Raw genomic sequence first — 18899 nt, forward strand, 5'->3', positions numbered from 1 at the left:
GGAATTCAGATTTAGGTGGGAGGTGCTGACATTCAGGTGTCTTGACCTCAAACTGACTCTTCCCTGGGAGGTTTTGGTTTTGTACAGCCACTGTGATGTGGTACCACTCCTTCCATGCCAGGGCCAAGCTAGGTGTGTGCTGTGAGTCTCCCTCTGTGCATCCACCAGCCCTCAGGCACCGGGTCCAGACTATAAGGACATGCTGCCCCAAAGCTCTTTGGATGCTGCTCACAGGAAGGCCCATCCAGAAAATACAAACCCTCTCTGCTTTTCCCTCCACAGCTCTTGAACCAGGTGCTGAACCGTGTGACAGCTGAAAGGAACTTGTTTGACAGAGTGGTCAACCTCCGTCTGCCAGGTGAGTGCCCTCTGTCCCTCTCTGTGGGAGTGTGCCCTTGGGGAGGGAGGGGTGCCTTGGGCTGAAGGTCAGTGCAGAGCTGGATGGGATCAGACCTCACACCTGCCCTGCTCTGCCTGTCACACGGTGGCAGAAGCTCTTACCTTTCCCTTTTGCTTCCACAGGGCTGGAGAGCGTGGACCATTACCCAATCCTTGTGGCTGTGACAGGGATCCTGGTCCGGCTGCTGGTGGACACTGATGTTCAGGGGTGAGTGGCTTTTGCCTTCCAAAGCACGGGGTCTCTGTGTGTGGCACTGCTCTGGGTGCTGCAGTGGGGCATGGGAGGTGTTGCAGGAGCACCATGGGGTGTGGAGACTAAAGTGAGGTGAAGCTGATGAATGTGGATCAGGCAGAAACCAAAGAGCCACATTCCCAGTGTTGCTACTGCTGTGTGCAAAGCCCCTTCCTGTGGTGGTGGAAAACCCTTGTGAGAGGTGGCTGTGATGGAAAACCCTTGTAAGAGGTGGCTGTGAGATGCTGTACTGACAGCACATGTGCACCTTCCTCCTTGGGATGGGGCTGGCACTGTGTGACAGGACAGCTGCTGGTGGAAGTTGTGGGTGCTGCATGTGACAGAGCTGTGCTGATGTGGTGACACATCAAAGTGCTGCAGCACACAGTGATGGCTGGAAGGGAGCTCATGGGAGCTCCTTCACCCTGGGCCCCTCCAAGGAAGGCAGCAGAATGTGTGCAGAGCTCTCTGGCTGCCCAGACGTGTGAGATGGTCACCTCACACAAAGGTGAGATGAGTCTTCTCCAGGCCCTTGGGTGATGCTGATTTTAACATTAAACAAATCTTGTCTTCACAGTAGCCAGTTATTCAGAGAGGCAGCACTAGGGGAGTGTTGTGGCTGGACAAAGCCACAGCTGACCTGATCATTTATGTGTCTGTGTCTGCTTGTATTGAGTCCTGCAAATAGACTTATTCAGACACTCTGCAGCCCTGCCTTTGCTGTCTCCCAGTGTCATTTGCAGGTGTCTTGCCTGGTCACTGTTTGCTGTAGGCTGCTGTAGGAGATGGGGCTCCTCTGTCTGTGCTGCACACCCTGCTTGTTTTCATGTTTGGAGCACACAATAGTGTCTGGCTTTGCAGAGAGCAGAGTCCCATCTGGCCGAGCAGCTCAGCCCTGCAGCCAGTCTTTCAGCTTCTTCTCTCAAGGACTCAAAGATGTACACAAATATATCTAATTATAACCTGCCTCCCGTGGCTGCTGCACCACTCTTACAGCCCCAAGTGTGACAGTGTCAAAACCTGGGCATGAGGGCATTGATCAGTGGCCTTTCTGGGCTGTGAACAGAGGTGGACTTTGCTTGCCCTCAGAACCTTGCTCTGTGGAAAGGGCAAACATCATGAATTTGCTGCCACAACTAGACACTTCTTCCTGAAGGGAAGGGGGAGGTGATAAAACCCTTCCCTGCATGCCAGGATGAGAAGTCCTTCCCTGCCTGTCTCTCCATTGAACACGTGTCCCAGGTCAGGTCACTTGTCAGGTCAAAATGGGGAAGGGGAAGGGGAAGGGGAAGGGTTGTCCCTCAGTTTATCAAACTCCATAGAGCACTGGGAAGATGGTAGTGGGATATCAGTCACATCCTTCCTAGCCTGCAGGGAATCCTGAAGAGACAGAAAGCTTCCAAACTTTGTTCTTTCCCTGAAAAGCCTGTTGTGCGTTGGGTTTGTGAATTCCAGGCAGGCAGTGTCATCACCAAGTGGCAGTGTCCCCTGTGTGCCAACAGCATCCTTCATGCCTCAGGCTGCACCATCACAAACCAGAGACACTGTGCTCAAGGGAACTGGCAAGTCTCTGATGTTCAAGGGCTTTGTAGTCACTTCCCTGAGCACTGGAAAGGAGAAATAAATGCAAAATAGTGGAATGATGTGTGAATAGCATCGTGTCCTTAAGGTGGACCTGACTGAGCAGAGAAGCAAAAGGTGGAACAGGAGAAAGCTCAGGGAAAAATATCCATAAATCAAAATTTTTCTGTGTGATTTTGCAAAGCCATGCACTAAACCTGAGGTTTGATACGTCAGTGATCTATAAAAGACAAGGAAATGTTGCAGGGGAGGCACTGAGGTCAATCAAGACAAAAGAACCAAGGCAGGCAGTGTGGAGACCCTCTAGTGCTGCCTGAGCAGAGGGGATGGCAGAGCCAGGCAGAGGCACAGGCAGTGTCAGGGAAAGGGAGCACTGAGCCCCCACACTCTTGGCAGCACTCTGAACTGAGGCCTGGGTGTTGCACCCCACTTACAGAGCTGTTCTGCTCTGTGCAGCCACACTGGGAAATGGCAAACAGAGATGGGATGGAGAAAACCAAAACACTGAGGCCTTTCTGCTGCCTTTGTATTCCTTGGTGGCTCAGCCCTGGTTTCATCCTCTGTCCAAGGCAACATCGCCACAGGCTGCTGAAACCTGAGAGGTGCAGCTGGGGTAGGAATGACCCAAAACCCAGGGAGATGGTGCCTGTCCATGATGGCTGGCCCAGAGCACAGCAATGGAAGCATCTGTATCCAGGTGCATGAGTAAGAGGAATGGAACAGGAGAATGCAAACCTTCCTCTTCACACTCTCATGGGAGATGATTGCCATGGCTGAAGTGATTTAAAGGGTCCTGTATGTAACCAGGCTCTCCAGAGCAGAGCCATTTACATGAACTCATCTGTAGGCAGCTTTCCTTTCTCCTTTCTCTCTCTCAGTGCAGCAGGCAGGATAATAGGACAGGCTTTTGTCCTCCCCCAGAAGCACTCTGCCTGGGCAGTGCTGCAAGCTGGTAGAAATCTCTTCCAGGTCCCATTTGGTAACTCCCAGATTGAGAGAAATCATTAACAAAGAGATTTTCCAACCCACATTTGCATGTGGGAACGTCCCTGTGGGAATTACCAGGGACAGGGTGACCCTGACTGGTTCCCTGTGAGGAGGCTGTGCCCCAGAGAATGAGGACAGGGACAGGACCTTGGGATACCTCCTTGCCTTGGCTGTGTGTTTTCTGGTTGTCTCTAACCCAGTGAGCAGACATTGCCAGGCACTTGTTTGGAAGGTGCTGCAAACATCTGGGACATAGGGAATGGGCTCATCTGGTGATGAAGGAGCAAAGTCCCATTTATGGGATGAGAACATTGCAGTGGGGAAGTTCAGTAAGTAAGAGCCAGGGCCCTGCCAGCTCATCCAGTCGTGTTCTCAGGCTGCAATCAGATGCCTCAGCTGCTCCTTTTCCAGCACAGGACACTCATCCAGGCATTGAGTCCTCTTGCTGTGGACTCCTGGCATCAAGCAGAGCCATTAAGCACAAGGAAAGGGAGCATTGCCCAGGCTGGGCTGTGAGGACACCACTGATCCATCATCCCCGTGGTCCCTGGATCAGGGCTGTGCTTTTGAGGGAGCAGAGGTGCCTTTCCTCTCTGGCTCTGGCAGGATGGGCTGGTGCTGCTCCTGGTGCCTCCTCCCAGCCCTGAGGAGGTGTTGGGCAGCACTGGGAGTGCCAGGGGCTGGCAGGGCCGAGGGCAGGGATGTCCCTTTGCCCCTTTGCTCCCTTCTGCAGCCTTAATGACTGAGCAGGGAGGAGAGGAAATCTGCCAGGCTGAGCCAGGAGCTGGGCTGGATCCACACCACAGGCCCTGGCTGTCTTCAGGCAATATCATCCCTCTCTTTGTCTGCTTGCTAAATAATTGAGCAGATTTTCTATTAAGCCTCTTTCAGAGTGAGCTAATGGAGCAGTGCTGGCCAGAGCTGGTGTCAGGATCCTGGTGAGAGCGAGTGGCAGGGGAAGGGCTGAGCCCAGAGATGAGGCTGTGCTCCCCTGTGTGAGAGGGCATGCTGTAACTAGGACTGGCTCTGTGGGAACTGAGTGGCCTTCCCAGAGTGGAAATGAGCTGGGTTGTGTCAGGGCAGGGCCACTGCTCTGCTCCTTGGGCTTCCCCCATGCTCCCTCCATGCAGGGAGGTGATGCTGTCAGGGTGAGGAGAGGATTGGGACAAGTCCTAAAGAGCCTTCAAGCTGCATCTCCCAGGGACTTCTGCATGAAGGATGGAGAAGACAGGAGGAAAAGCCCTGTGCTCACCAGGATGATGGTGGTACTGGCTATCAGAGCACAGGACAGGGATCCTGTCCTGAAACAACCGTGCTGAGCCAGTGGGATGCTGAGCAGGAGCCAGTGGAAGCTGCCAGAAGCAGCACTGGGCTGGTGTGGTGTTGGGATATTTCTGTCTGGGTCTCTGCACTCCTCTCCTTTGCAAACTATGGATGAGTGCAGAGAGATGGGCTGGGAGGAGACAAAGGGGTTCCTGGGGCAGAAGCAACACACTTGGTGAGCAGAAAGGTAAGGAGGCACAAGACTGGGTGGGAGAGGAAGGCTAAAAAGACTGCTCAGTTCCTAAATTGTTTTGGGATCACCTCCACTGGAAAGCTCAGAAGATCCCAGCCTGCAGATTCCTAATCAGCCTGGCCACCCATCTGTGTGCTCAAGTGCTGCTGAGACCCTGGGGGCTTGGCTGGACCTGTGGACATGGCAGTTTTCTGCTTAGTTCCTGTAAGACTTTGTAATTAATTTGGGATCCCCTAAACTCTAATGCTCCCTCGACAGTGTTGGTAAGCAAGTTGTGGTGGAAGGAGGGGCAGGAGTAGACATTTCATGGACCATACAGTCTGAAGAAGTCCTGGTACCTGGTATCCAGAGCACAGAAGAATTATTAGCTGTGGCCTAGGTCTCATGGTTAAAAAAGGAGTGTGGTCAGTGTTTTTACAAGCTGCCAGCTCCAAGTGCTGCATCCTGAGTGATGGGACTGCCAGGGCTCTCCCAGCCCCTTGGGGCTGTCAGGCACATGCTGGGAGGCAGGAGCAGGTCTTGTGCTGGCCAGCACCAGGCTTTGCTGATTTGAGCTCTCTGGAAAACTGTGAGCACCATAAGGAAAGGATCCAGGCCCTGCTGTGTCCCTCCTTGGTGACAGGAGGACAGGATGGGACTGGCAGTCAGTGCTCCCCCATTGTCCTGGCTGAGGTGTGAGGTGCCAGAGGAGACAGGAGTCAGTGTTGGACACTGATCCCCAAAGCCATCCTTATCCCAGAGCCAGTCTTTATCCCAGAACCAGTCCTTATCCCAGAGCCAGTCTTTATCCCAGAGCCATCCTTATCCCAGAACCAGTCCTTATCCCAAAGCCATCCTTATCCCAGAGCCAGTCCTTATCCCAGAGCCATCCTTGTCCCCAGACACACTGGCACAGGTCCCTGTGTGCCAGGGCCAGGGAGGTTTTGCTGACCCATTACTTTGCCCTGCAGAGTCAAGGAGCAGGAGGGAGGTTTGGCAGGGAGCCAGGGGTGTAATGGTGGAGATGGCTGCCAGGAGAGGACAGTGTATTCCTTGGGGAAGATCCATTAGGTTTCCCAGCTCCTGCCTGTCAGAGAGGCTTTGCTCCTGGCTGTTTTTCCTTGCTGAGATGTTCTGCCTTTCAGGCTGCTTAATGAACAGTTCAAACCACCTCCCAGTGCTCATTGGATCAGCAGTGTGGTGGTGTGGGATCCTTCCCAAGCATCAGGAACGTGTGAAAAGCAGCAGCAGGACTTTCCTGGGTAGAGGCAGAGGGGTCCCTTGAGGGCAGCGCAGATACAAATCTCAGAGCAAGGCCCTGGAGAGCAAGCCTCAGCTTTCCTGCAGGGATAGGAGAATTGCAGCCAGCCTAGGAGAGCTCTCCTGGGCTTTTTCAGGCTGATGTGTCCTGGAAAGGCCCCTGGGAGCTTTTCTTACCTTCCCTGAGCTTTCCCCAATTTTCAGTCATTATCCTCAACCGAGGATGCAGGTTTGCAGGAGCACTAATGCCTGGGAAGCTGGTGTTGGCAGTGGGGAAGATTTTTGGGGAGACAGACAAGAATGGTGATAATGGGTGGGTAACACCCACTCTGGGTACTGGGGCCCAGAGCAGCACTTCATCTTTCCTTCTGGAGGAAGATGTGCTGAGATGTGGCACATGCTCTGGCTGGGCCCTGGCTGCAGTCAGCTGGGTCTCTTCTCTTTCCCAGACATTCCCAGGTTAAATTCAGACCTTCCTTCCCATGGGATCCCTGCCTGGCTGCAAAGCCAGGGGTGATGGCAGCAGCTCAGCTCCACCCTCAAGGTGCCGCTCACCTCTGTGTCTGACACTGCCACACCTCGGCAGCGCCGGCAGCCCCCGTGTGGCTGGCACGGCGTCCTGGCCCGTCAGGACACTGCACTAACATGAGGTGACAGGGCCATCGAGGGCACGGCCAGCGGGGGCTGTCGCTGTGCATCCGTCACCTCCGGCTGCCGCGGGGCACGGAGCTGCACAAAGTCACGGCAGGAGCGGCCTGGGAGGCCAGGCTGCCTCAGGAGAGCTGCTCTGCCAGGCACTCACCCCTCCCTGCATGGGGGGGGCAGTATTGGCAGTTTACTTGGGCACAAAGTTAAGGTTTTGCTGGGGAAAAAGCTGCTTGTTTCCTAGCCAGAGAAGTTGAAAGGATGTGTGCTAGTGTGGTCCCAATGCCACAGGGTTCTTCCCCTGCTGCCAGTCACAGGGCTGCCAGCAGCTCCTGGGACCAGAGCTCAGCCACAGGGGGGGCTGCAGGTGTCTGAAGGATCCTGGTCCCCATGGTGTCTGAGCTGTGCTCCTGCCCACAGCTGGTAGCCCCGGCCTCCCCTGTGCTGCATGTGATGGCCACATGCTCCTGCTCCAGCTGTGCATGGGACACTGGTGACTGGCAGATGGGTAGGATACCCTTATCCCTCGGTGGGATCAGACAGGCATTTTGAGGGGGCCAGAACCACCCCCTGTTTCAGGAAGAGGGAAGGGTTGGTGCCAGGGAAGGCAGCGCAGGGGAAATGAGTGGGGGGCTCCATCTGCAGGAAACACCAGGGCTTTGCCAAAGGCAATGCCCATCCCTAGTGGTTTCTTTCCCCTGCATCTAAAGCCTGCTTGTTCCTTTTGGGGTCTGGATGTGCCCTCGTGTCAGTCAGTGCTGCTCCTTCCCCAGCTCCCAGGCATCATTTAGGGGACCTGCCCTCCCAAGGACAAGCCACTGGGTGCTTCTCTCTCACCAGCAGCACACCACCCATTTAATCCCCTTGCCAAGGCCACCTGAAGGCCATTTGATGGGAACAGAGGCTGCCAGTCCAGTGCAGATTGCCTGGCTCCGTGTGCCAGGCCTGCAGGAATGCAGGGCTCCCTCAGCCTCCCACCGCTGTGCCCGTGAGCTGCACACTGCTTCAAGGGCAAGGAGACACTCAGCCCAGCGTGAGCTTAAAAAAATAGGCATTTTTATTCCAATGGAACTAGAGAATTACGACCCAGGAGAGGGGAGGATTACTCACATTTATCGATAGGCTGATTGGGTTACTGCCTAAATAGCTGTGCTCGAGCAGCATGTCCGCCTCAAGGAGAAGCAGCGGGGGAGCGCGTGGCGCATCGGGGACCTCGGTGTCCTTGGTGGCACGGCGAGCTCTGAGCAGTGCGGGCTGGGGCGCTGTGGCTCGTCACCTCGTCCTGCCTGGACGATTTACAGCTTCTCAGGAAGCAAAAGCTTGGAAGGTTTGCTTGGCTGCGTGGCTGGTCGGGCGCTGAGCTCCTTCCCTCCTGCATGGCCACGTTTGGGGAGGGCTGTGGGGGTGTGTACCCCCCATTTGTGACAGGGTCACAGTCCCCTGCTCCCAGCCATGACATGCTGATGGCGTGTGCTGGGAGAGGACGGTGGCATCACCAATCCTGAGGACCCTGGCATGAGCCAGGACAGTGTCCCACTTGTCACAGCTATTCCTTGGCCTATGGGGTCTGTGGCAGTGGTGTCAGGTTGGGCATCTCATGCCTGGGGACATGAGAGACCCCCCAGGCCTGGTGTCACATTAGGGAGGGTGCCCAAATGAAGGGATATTTCTCCACATGCTGGGTTCATCAGCGTTACCCACATGCTAACAAGGCCATTGCCAGCAGATTATGCAAGGTGCTCTTGCTGGGCACCAATGTGCCCGTGGCCCAAAACCCACCAGGAGCCTGTGCTGAAGCAGTTGTGGGTGATGTCAGTCGCTCCCATGGGTCGTGGTCAAGCCAGGAACTCGGGATGCCCAATAATCCTGATCTAGCAGCGATGGAGCAGACCAGCTCTCGGGAGGCCTCGGCTCTGCTCCAGCTCTGTCCCACTAAGACACAATGGGGGTATCAGAAAAGACAGAGCTGATGGACTCTGAGTCCGACTTGAGCTGCAGGACCTTGGGGTGCTTGGGGTCGGGGAAGTCCTCGCCGAGGGCCAGGCGGATCTTGCCGTTCTGTGTCTCCCTGATGGGCTCGAGGAAGACGACGTGTTTGTTGGCGCTGGCCTTGCGGTGCGGCCCGTCGGTGGCAGGGGGAGTGGTGCTGAGGATGGAGGACTGGGCGCTGCACTCCTGCGGGGGGCTCGGCGGGGCTGGCTTCCTGCAGCAGCCCAGGCAGCGGCACGGCGTCAGGTACAGGTAGATGATCACCAGGACCAGGCTCACGATGCAGCCCAGCAGGGTCGTGAGGCCAGTGCTGAAGGTCTCCCCAGCTGCCTTGGGGTAGAGGACGGTCACATTGAACTCGCACATCCTGCTGAAGTTGTAGGGGCTGTTCATGGCCAAGCCTACGTAGACCCCCGAGAGCCAGGGCTTGGCTGCGGCGATCCTCAGGCTCCCATTGCGATAGACCTCCAGGGAGCGATTGCTGTTCCCTGGGTGTTTGATGGGCTCGTGGTGAGGGGTGATCCACATGGAGGTGGTGGCAGCGTGGGGCAGGCTGCTGTTACTGGTGTTACAGGTGAGCAGGACAGGCTGGCCCACCACCACCTCCAGGTGCGAGAGGTGCGCGTCTTCGGTGCTCGCCGAGCAGTTCTCAAACATGTCTCTGTGCTTGAGGAACTTGATCAGGGACCGGGGCACATTGTCAGACACCTTGCAGGTGTGTTCCTCAGAGAAATCTTTCACAGAGCTGAAACCTCTCTGATTCCAGCGCTGAAGCATCAGGTAGAGCTGGCAGCTGCACCTGATGGGGTTGTTGTGCAGGTACAAGCCATTGCCAACGTTTTCAGGCAGAGCTGCCAGCACCTCCACGGGGATGTTGCTCAGGCTGTTGGAGGAGAGGTCCAGCGTGCGGAGCTTGTGGATTCCCAGCCCCTGCACAGCATGGAAGGGGAAGGTGGTCAGGTTGTTCCAGCTCAGGTAGACCTTCCGCAGGTCACTCAGCTTGGCAAAGGCGTTTTCATCCACCCGCTTGATGTGGTTGTCGTAGAGCAGCAGCTCCTCCAGGCTCACCAGCGCCTCGAAGTAGTGCCTCTCCACAGCTTGCAGGTGGTTGGAGGACATGTCCAGGTGCCGCAGGAAGGAGGCGTTGTGGAAAGCCCGCGGAGAAAGGTCCCGAATCTGGTTGTGGCTGATGTGAAGGGCCTCGAGGTGCGGGAGGGCAGCCAGCCAGTGGTCGTGGAGCAGGGTGAGGGCATTGTGGCTGAGGTCCAGCGTGGTGGTGGTGGGCGGCAGTGCCTGAGGCACCCGCGGCAGCATCTGCCGGCTGCAGCTCAGCAGGTCGGAGGTGCAGATGCAGGCGTCGGGGCAGCGGCGGGGCTGCGGGGAGGCTCGGGGGGCGCACAGCTGGAGCAGCAGCAGGAGCAGCTTTGCCACCCGCGGCCAGACCGAGTCCGCGGTCGCCGGCGAGGACATTGTGGCGGGCAGGAGCCTCTGTACAGCCCCGCGGCACAGCCAGGCTCGATGAGACGCGAGAAAAAATCTGCCGCCGTCTCTCGTCTCTCCCCCAGCGCTGGCTTGGCTCTACCAAGCATCCACAGGAGCCCTTTTGCCCCCCGCGAAAGAGGATCCCGATTCCAGCCGTGGGGCTTGAAAAGACCTAAAGGGCGGCATCGCCCTGCCCGGCTCTGGCGCGGCTCACCCGAGGCTGCCTCGTACCTGCTCTGCCGGGGGCCGGGGGCTGCCGGGGCTCGGGTGGGCGCCGCCGATCAGCATCGGGGGGCTGAGGCGCTCGGGCGCTCTCTGTGTCGGGCTGGGCGGGCGCCTCGCTGCCTCCTGGAGCTGCTCATCCCTGGAGCGCGAAGTTTCTCAGGGCTCAGCGCCGCCGGGGCACATCCGCACGCTGCGACCTCCGGGGAGCCTGGTCCGGCTCCGTCCCGGGCAGCATCTCCGGGAGCTCCGGGAGCGCGGTCCCGCTCCTGCCCCTATTTACGGGCGGGCGGTGCGCGGCGAGGGGGCCGGGCGGGATCTCATTGGCCCCGGCGCGGGGAGTGGTGGCCCTGGCCCGGTCCCTGTCCCCTTCCCTGGCCGTGGCCCTCCCTGCGGGTGGGCAGAGCGATGCGCAGCCAGCACCGACCCTGCGTGGTCGCTCGTCCCCAGGGGAGCTGATGACCACTGTCCGTACCGGTGTGCAGCCGCCGGGGAGCCGCGACCGGCTGTAATCCATGGAGCGGCTGCTCCGCCGCTGCCCAGCCTCTGGCAGAATGCTGGAATAAACCCGTCACCTCTGGGAGCCCCTCGTGTCACATCCTGCACCCACGCTGGGAGTGGGGATGGCGGTCAACCCCAGTGCTGCTTCTCTCCCAGCCGTGATCCTTCTTGCTCCCTAATCCTCATCATCCCACGAGCTGGGGACTCCCCAGCACCCCCGGCCCTGAGGTGAGCAGGGGGGCTCAGCCCGGTGGGGTCCCCACGACAGAGGGGGTGCCGCGGGCTGCTGACAGGGAAGGAGTGGCCGGGGAAGGGTGAAGGACACGCAGGAATGTCATTATCCAGAGCTCAGGCGGTTTAGTGGGAAGAGGAGAGCTGGGGAATTGTTTTCCATTAGGGCAGCAAAAAGCTAATTTGGCGGCTGCGGCTGCTGCGAGTCAAGGGGCTGTTAACCCCCTGTGCCCTGGCTCAGCCTGTGCTGACTGGCTGCTCCATTGCCCCTCCTGCCGCTGGGCCGGCTCTGCTTGCCCCTGGGCCGGCCACAGAGCCAGCTCTGCTCCTTGCCAGGGACTGTTACCAGGCACTGGTGCCCGAGGGAGACACTCATTAAGGCGACCTTCATCCGTCCTGGCTGTGCCCGCTGAAATCAGGGACGACCACGACTCCTCCCTCCTGCCTTTTGGGGGGACCCGTTTTCCCTGAGCACACCCGGAGCTGTCCTGTTGGTGCAGGAGGGCCCCAGCCCCTGTGTGAGGCTCTGCATCTCCCCTGAGGTGTTGTGACCAAGGGCAGCGCTGGATGCTTCAGCCGCCCTGCAGCAACCCCAGGCTCAGGCACTGGCCCGAGGGCTGCAGCCTCAGCAAGTGCTGAAGCACCACATCGATCCCCGAGCCTCTGAGTCGGGGTGCCAGAGGAGGAGGATGATGGCTGCTGCTCTTTGGCTGCATTTGAGCACGTTCCCCTGGACTGGGGGGACAGCAGCTGGGGATGCTGGTGTGGGAGCTCAGGGTGGGTTGTCTGAGCTCTGTGTTCCCTGGCAGGACCGAGCGCGCCACCGCGGTGCTGCTGGCAGACCCCTGCTTCCAGCTGCGCTCCATCCAGTACCTGCTGGGCCACGCCGAGCCCTCGGCCCTGGCAGCAGCCGCCCCGGCCACGGACAAGCGCCACTTCTCCCTGCACACCTGTAAGTGTTGGCCCTGCACTGGGAGCTGGGCTCTGCTCACCTCCCACCCACAGCTGGGGAGGGAGGAATGGGGCTGCTGGTGTCTGTGTCCCCTGCAACATCCCAGCCCTTTTAGTCTGTGGGGACAGGTGTCTATGCCCTCCTCTACCACCCCAGGAGCAGCACTTTGGATGGGGATGTATCCAGTGCCAGCCAGTAGTTCTGCCCTTCTCAGTGTCCGGTGCTCCCTGTCCTGCTGGTCCCCAAGGGCAGCTGCAGCCCCTGTGCATCACTCAGCAGCCTCAGGACAGCCTGAGGGTCCCATTCACCCCACACACACCCAATTTGCTCCCCAGACACAGAGTACATCAGTACTGAGGAGCTGACAAAGGTGGAAAAGATGCTGAACCATCTGAGTGAGGAGTCCAAGCAGGCAGCTGCAACCACACTGGTGAGTCCTCCCCCTCCCCCTGCCCCGGCCCTGTCCCAGTCCTTGACAGCAGGCCTGGGACACGGGACTTTGGATGGCACTGCTAACTCCTGGTAACCCCCACAGCCCACCAGCGAGGAAGACCTGTGCCCCATCTGCTACGCACACCCCATCTCGGCCATCTTCAGGCCCTGCTCCCACAAGTCATGCAAGTGAGTAGCTCCCGTGTCTGACCTCCACCAGGATGACTGCCAGCCCCTGGCCCTGCCCTGTGCTGTGTGGGTGGGGGCTGATGCTCTTTCCTCCTCTGTCCCAGAGCCTGCATCAACCAGCACCTGATGAACAACAAGGACTGCTTCTTCTGTAAGGCCACCATCACAGGGGTGGACGACTTCACCAAGCCAGCCAGCTCGTAGAGCCCAGCCCCACACCACGGGCTCCCCCAGCGGAGCGGGGCAGCCCCCCTGCCTCACACTGCCTTCTCCCCAAACCCTGCCCTGCTCAGGGCTGGGGCACCCTCACCCAGAGGGTCAGGACCCAGCACGGGGCAGCAGCGTGAGGCAGGAGGGCTGCAGGGTGGGAAAGGCACGTGCCCAGCAGCCTCTCTGCCCCAGGGGCCGTTCTCAGGGAGGGGAGCCCAAGGCCTCGGCTCTGCGGCAGCACTGGGAACACACGGCAGCCCCGGGGCCAGGGCAGGGGGCTGGGCTGGGCATTTGGGCTGTTAACTTGCCCCTGGCTGGGGGCTGACTTCATGAAAAGCAGCATTAAATTATTCTTCCTTATGTGGTGCCCTGAAAGATGGGAAAGGGAAGGCCCCCGGTGTTGGGGCTGCACTCAGGTGATGCTTAACAGTAAATGGAAATATAAATATTTAATCCAAGGAGAGCTGGGAGCACAGGGCCTGCTGGGGGCTGCTACATGATGATGCGTGGCTCTGGCACAGACTCGGCGATGGATTTGTGTGGCAGCACATTGGCCCCGTTGAGGTAGAGCTCGTCGTTGACGATGACATCCTCGCCCAGCACAGTCACGTTCTCCATGCGCACCTGCCCCAGAGAGGCCCTGTCACACCCCTGGGCTCAGGCTCCTGCTCCTGCCTGCAGGGACCACAGCCCAAGGAGGTGGGAGGGCAAGAGCTGAGTCCCGATCCCCTGCAGGGCACCCGTGTCCTCACCCACTGCCCCACAGAGCAGCTCCAGCCCACGATGCAGGACTCCAGCCAGGAATGGGAGCGGATGCGGGCCCCTTCCAGCACAGTGCAGCGCTTGATGCGCACCCCGTCCTCCACCACCACGCCGGCCCCGATCGTCACGTTGGGGCCGATGACACAGTTTGCCCCAATCTTGGCACTGGGATCCTGGAAGGAAGAGGGCCCATGCCAGGGTCGGAAGGGCAGACAGCTCTTGGCATAGCCCATGCCACTTGGCCAGCCAGGGGAGAGGAGGGCACAGCTTGAGGATGGCAGCGAGGGCAGTGGTGGAACAATGCAGAGAGCTCATGACGTGCCCAGGGCTGGTGTGCTGGGGGCTGGCACTTACCACCAGCACATTCCCTACGACACCGGGCCCTGAGTGCAGCTTCTCGGGATGCTGAGCCCGCAGCGCTTGCAGGTACATGCACATGCCCGTAAGGAAATCCTTTGGTTGCCCAATGTCCATCCAGAAGCCTGTGGGGACAAAGCCATGGTGACAGCTCCCAGCGTGAGGGTGGCAGTGCAGGCAAGACCCCCAATGCTGCCTGCCCTGTGCACAGGGCCTTACCCTGTAGCTCCATGGCGTAGAGCTGCCCATCCTGTGCCATGGCTGGGAAGATCTCCTTCTCGATGGAGGTGGGGCGCAGCTGCGAGGACAGGGCATAGGGCTGAGCAGGGGGCACAGCCCCTCAGCCCGGCCCAGCCTGGCACCCTGGCTCGTACCTGGATGCGTTGCAAGATGCCAGGGTTAAATATGTAGAGGCCAGCGTTGATCTTGTTGGACACAAAGACGCGCGGCTTTTCCACGAAGCGGCAGATGCGGCCGGTGTCGGCCTCGCACACCACCACACCGTACTTGGCCGGCTCCTCCACGCGGGTCACCACCAGGGAGCCCTCGCCGCCGTGCTGCCGGTGGAAACGGGCCAGCGCCGCGAAGGGGAACTCGCAGATCACGTCGCTGTTGAGGACAAAGAAGGGCTCCCCGTCCTCGGCCAGCAGGTCCCGCGCCAGCGCCAGCGGCCCCGCTGCGCGGCCGTGAGTGAGGCCGCAGGGACGTGGTGAGCCCGGGTCCTGCTGGCCCCACCTCTGCCCGTCCCAGCATCCCTCCCGAGTCCCCAATCCTTCTGCATCCTCACCCGGCCCGCTGTCCCTGGTCCTGCCCATGTCGATCCTGGCATACCCCTCCCGGTTCCCATGCTCTTGCCGGCCCTACCCATCCACAGTCATGCTGCTGCCCATGGTGTCCCGCTGCCGGTGTCCCCCAGCCCTACCCATCCATACCCACCCTCATGCCCACGGTGCCCCCTTCCCAGCGGCTCTAGCCGTGCCGTATCCATCCCAGTGTCCCCCCGCTAGCACCCACCCTGCTGTCCCTGGACCTCCTCCATCCCGCCTGCGCCCGCCCTCCAGCCCCAAGCTCCCGCCCGAATCCTACCTGTGCCCAGTGGCTCCTTCTCGTGGGACATGGAGATGCGGATGCCGAGCTGCGGGCACAGGGTGAGCGGCGGGACAGGCCGGGTAACGGGGGGAAGGGGGAGGACACGGAAGGGCTCTTACCCGTTGTTCCTGCTCCCGCATAGCGGCCTCCAGCGCGTCCGACATGTAGCTCACCGCCAGCACCACATGGCTGACGCCCGCCTGCGGGAGCGCGGGTCAGCCGGCGGCGGGGCGGCCCCCGCGCCCCCCGCGCCCCGCGCCCCCACCTGCCGGAGAGCTTCGAGCTGGTGGAGCAGCACCGCCTTGTTGCAGAACTCCACCAGCGGCTTCGGCCGGCTCAGGGTCAGCGGCCGCAGCCGCGTCCCGAAGCCGCCAACCAGGATCAGCGCCCGCATCCCCCACGTCCCGCGTCTCACGCCAGCGCCCGCACCGACACGTCAGCGCCGGGCGCGCTGGGCGCGTCACCGCCGCGCAGCGCCGCCCCGTCCGCCGGGCCCTGCCTCCGCCGCTCCTACCGCCCGGCCCCGGCACAGCGCCCCGCCCGACGGGCCCTGCCTCCGCCGGGTCCTACCGCCCGGCCCCGGCACAGCGCCCCGCCCGACGGGCCCTGCCTCCGCCGGGTCCTACCGCCCGCCCGCGGCACACGGCCCTGCCCCTGACACACCGCCCGCCCCGTACACTCCCCCGCCCAGCCGGCTCTGAAGGCCCGCCCGGGGCCCATGGCCGTATGGCCGGGTTGTTGCTGCAGCCACCACACCCTGCCCGGGGCGCCCTCGGGACGCAGCAGCCACGGGGCGACCTCGATGAGAGGAGAGCAGAGGCCACAGGCGCAGCGGGCGGGGACGTTCATCCAAACCCCCCTAAACCCCACGCTTCAGACGGCGGGAGAGGCAGGCACGGCACGCCGCGGACAAAAACAGATCCTTTAATGGTTTTTGGTTCTCTGTGAAGCACAAACAGGGTGGTTATTCATGTAAAAACAAACGGGGCCAAGGCTATGTACAAGCTGTGGAGTCCCACCGCGGTGGTCCGAAGGGAGGGAGGCGGCTCCCACTGAGCACCGGCAGCGTGGCCCGTCCGTCACGGCCCAGTGAGGCGGGGAAAGGCAGGAATGAGCGCGGGGGACAGCAAGGGGCTCTCCCGCGGGGCGGCCCGGCTCACCCGAGCACAGCCCGCGGGGACAAGGACATGCAGAGGTGGGCGGCAATGGGCCACGCAAGGGCAGGGCCAGGGAATAATGCGGCTGTTGTGGGTACCTACACCCCTGCACTCACCCAGCCTCGCTGCCTCCTGCAAACCTGCTCCCTGAAAATCCTGCGAGTCCTGGCAAGGTAGGGACCCGCAGGAGCAATGAAGTAACCCAGTGCAGGGCAGCGTGCCATGGATAAAGGTCCTTCTCCAGAGGATGGAAGGGGAGCAGAGGCTTGGGCAGGCTTTGAGGAGCTGAGAGACAGGCAGAGAAATGGGGCAGCTCTCCTGCCCCCTTCCACACCAGTGCCACAGACCTGTGCCTGAGATGTGGCAGCCGTGCTTTCCGAGCGGCCTCTGCGCACACGGAGTCGGCACACATGCGACATGCGAGTATTCCCCAAACAAGCATCCCTGAAGTAATTAAAAAAAACCCCAACCCTGGCCTTGTGGGTACACAGGGTCATGGTAATGCCATGGAGAAAGTCAGTGAGAGTGCAAGGGAGCAGCCAGGGCCCCAGCACAGAAACAGGAGCTGAGGTGGAGCAGGGTTCGGTCCGGTACCACCAGGCCACAGTATCAAATGTTAATTCCTCATCAAAGGAGGCTGGCGACATTTATTTTGGGAGACACTGACTCCGTGAAGCAAAGCTGAACAGTCAGGCAGTGGTACTGAACAGTCAAGACAGTGGCTCTCACTGTTCAGCTAGGTCACCCCCTCACCTGGCCTCTAGAGACCCTCAGGGAGGGGATGGGGATCAGCCCTAAGCCTCAGCCTCCCCTTCCACCACCTCCAGACCTGTTGGAGAGCAGGGCCTGGGGGCAGAGGGTCCCCGGGGGAAGAGGGCAGCTTTGTGCTGGAGGGACATACTCTGTACTGTACAGGAGGGGAAGGGTTGAAATGGTCCAAAATGCCCCACTGCACAGCTGGGGTCATGTTAACTGCTACAGATACTATTGCTAGCCCACGAGCTGAGCGCTTTCAAGTCAGTGGTCCAGGGCAGAGTCACTCCTGCAGAGCCCTGTGCCTGCCCATGCCATGCCATTCCATGCCATGCCATCAGGGAGCGAGCAGACCCCAGGCTCAAGCACAGCTCTACGTGTGTGGCATTCCCTCCGGGCCACAGCTCTGCCAGGGACTGCATTTGGTCATTTCATTTCCGTGTTTGGGGTAGATACTCACAGTGCCCAAACAGCAGAAAAAGGCAGCATCAAAAGCAAAGCCCCATTGGCAAAACCCAGGGCAGAGCCTGCGACACCAAACACAGGGACCGGCACCTGACTGCTCACTGGGGGCCTCACAGACGCTGCGAACCGTCAGGCAAGCGCCCTTTCCAACAACTCAGGAGAAATTCAAAGGGGAAGCTCCTGCAAACAGAAGGCTCCTCACACCAGAGCTCCAGCCTCATCAAGAGCCCTGGGCTCTCCTGCTTTCTCTTCCCTATGTCCAGGTCCTCCCTCCAGAACGCACATATGACGAGCGAAGAACCGGGACACCTGACACCCAGCAGGCATCTACAGAGCCTCCTCCAGAAGGCAGAGCAAGTGCGGTCAGAACCATCCGGTCAGCACGAGGAGTTCTTCCATCCTGCCTCACCTCAGCTCTTCTATCCCAGTACATTTAAAAAACAACAGAGCGATACAGTTGTTTAAAACCAAATTTGTCTGTGTTTTTCCTGTGGTAGTGGGTGGTCTTGTCCGCTCCTGCCACCAGGACAAGAATAAGAGGCCACAGCCCAGAGCTACTGGTTTTCCTCCCGCATCTGTTCCATGATGTTGATGAGGCTCTCCAGCCCGAACACGTAGCCCATGTCGGGTCCGTCGTGCACAGTGGGGTCGTCGCGGAAGCCCTTGAAGGTGCTGTGAGCAAAGTCAATCATGCGCACGTCCACCTTGGGCTGGGCCGAGGAGCCGGGCTCTGAGCTGCCGCCGTCCTGGAGGCTCTCCGGGACCGAGCCCTCCCCGCGCTTCAGGCGTGCCTCGGGCCGGCGCTCCAGCAGGGTCCCCGCGCGGCTGTCCTTGCCGTCGTAGATGATGAGGAGGGAGCTGGAGTAGAAGCGGTAGGAGGCCTGTCTCTCCAGAACCGCCTTCAGGCTGCGCAGTTTGGCCAGGACAGGCTCAAAGAGGTCCTTGCGCAGCTCGATGCCGTTGTGCAGATACTGGTAGAGGGCGTTGCGGAAGCCTTCGATAGAAAGGCCACGCCCGTAGTATTTATTCCTGCATAAGTAATGCCCCGTGTCCAGCTGATAGACCTGGAACACCAAAGGAAATGCACATCACGTGGGAGCAACGGGCTAAGGCCCTGCAGAGAGCCCTGAGCTGTCCTGCACTGACAGGGCAGAGGGAACTCATCCTATCCCCATTATGATTGAGTGGGAGCAGGACACAGCTCTGCCCAATCCCTGCACCCCAGAGCAGCTCATGGGTGATGCCCAGGGGCAGACTCAGGATGCCTGAGCACTAGTCCTCTTCCAGGACACCCAAAAGGGGCTCACGAGTCCCAGTGCCCCAAAAAGGCACGACACAACTGGCCCCCAAGAGTTAAAAAGCCAAGTCTTACAGCAACTCAGACAATCCTCTGGCAGCAGGAGCTGCTGACACCTATTGCCATTACATGGCAAGTGATTAATGAGGAGCCCTCATTGCTTCAGAGTCTGTGGGCAGAGATTGGGGTTTACAAGATCTGGTTCCTTTGGC

At 59.9% G+C, this 18899-nt stretch overlaps 4 protein-coding genes across 7 annotated transcripts in view; 1 reads left to right on the forward strand and 3 right to left on the reverse strand.

Moving 5' to 3' along the window:
- RNF123 (ring finger protein 123) overlaps nt 1-13167 on the forward strand; it is a 48297-nt gene extending 35130 nt beyond the window's left edge. For both annotated transcript variants that reach the window (XM_054639810.2, XM_054639811.2), the window contains exons 34-39: nt 283-358; nt 523-607; nt 11834-11976; nt 12312-12406; nt 12512-12597; nt 12702-13167. In XM_054639810.2, the coding sequence (XP_054495785.1) occupies nt 283-358; nt 523-607; nt 11834-11976; nt 12312-12406; nt 12512-12597; nt 12702-12801 (585 nt within the window). In that variant the 3' untranslated portion in view covers nt 12802-13167. The remainder of the gene's footprint in view (nt 1-282; nt 359-522; nt 608-11833; nt 11977-12311; nt 12407-12511; nt 12598-12701) is intronic.
- Nucleotides 7634-11836, reverse strand: AMIGO3 (adhesion molecule with Ig like domain 3). The gene has a single exon (XM_054639812.2). The coding sequence runs from the start codon at nt 10056-10058 to the stop codon at nt 8532-8534; it is 1527 nt and encodes a 508-aa protein (XP_054495787.1). The 5' UTR covers nt 10059-11836; the 3' UTR covers nt 7634-8531.
- Nucleotides 13168-13236: 69 nt separating the features above from the next.
- GMPPB (GDP-mannose pyrophosphorylase B) lies at nt 13237-15549 on the reverse strand. The gene is made up of 8 exons (XM_054639813.2): nt 15281-15549; nt 15135-15215; nt 15013-15061; nt 14301-14602; nt 14146-14224; nt 13924-14051; nt 13560-13742; nt 13237-13431 (listed from the first exon to the last, which is right to left on the reverse strand). The coding sequence occupies exons 1-8, from the start codon at nt 15407-15409 to the stop codon at nt 13300-13302; spliced, it is 1083 nt and encodes a 360-aa protein (XP_054495788.1). The 5' UTR covers nt 15410-15549; the 3' UTR covers nt 13237-13299.
- Nucleotides 15550-15918: 369 nt separating this feature from the next.
- The window catches only part of IP6K1 (inositol hexakisphosphate kinase 1), a 36892-nt gene continuing 33911 nt past the window's right edge, over nt 15919-18899 (reverse strand). For all 3 annotated transcript variants that reach the window (XM_054639849.2, XM_054639843.2, XM_077184474.1), the window contains one exon: nt 15919-18454. In XM_054639849.2, coding sequence (XP_054495824.2) covers nt 17945-18454 — 510 coding nt within the window. In that variant the 3' untranslated portion in view covers nt 15919-17944. The remainder of the gene's footprint in view (nt 18455-18899) is intronic.

The sequence above is a fragment of the Agelaius phoeniceus genome, chromosome 11 (genome assembly GCF_051311805.1).
Source record: "Agelaius phoeniceus isolate bAgePho1 chromosome 11, bAgePho1.hap1, whole genome shotgun sequence".
NCBI lineage: Eukaryota > Metazoa > Chordata > Aves > Passeriformes > Icteridae > Agelaius > Agelaius phoeniceus.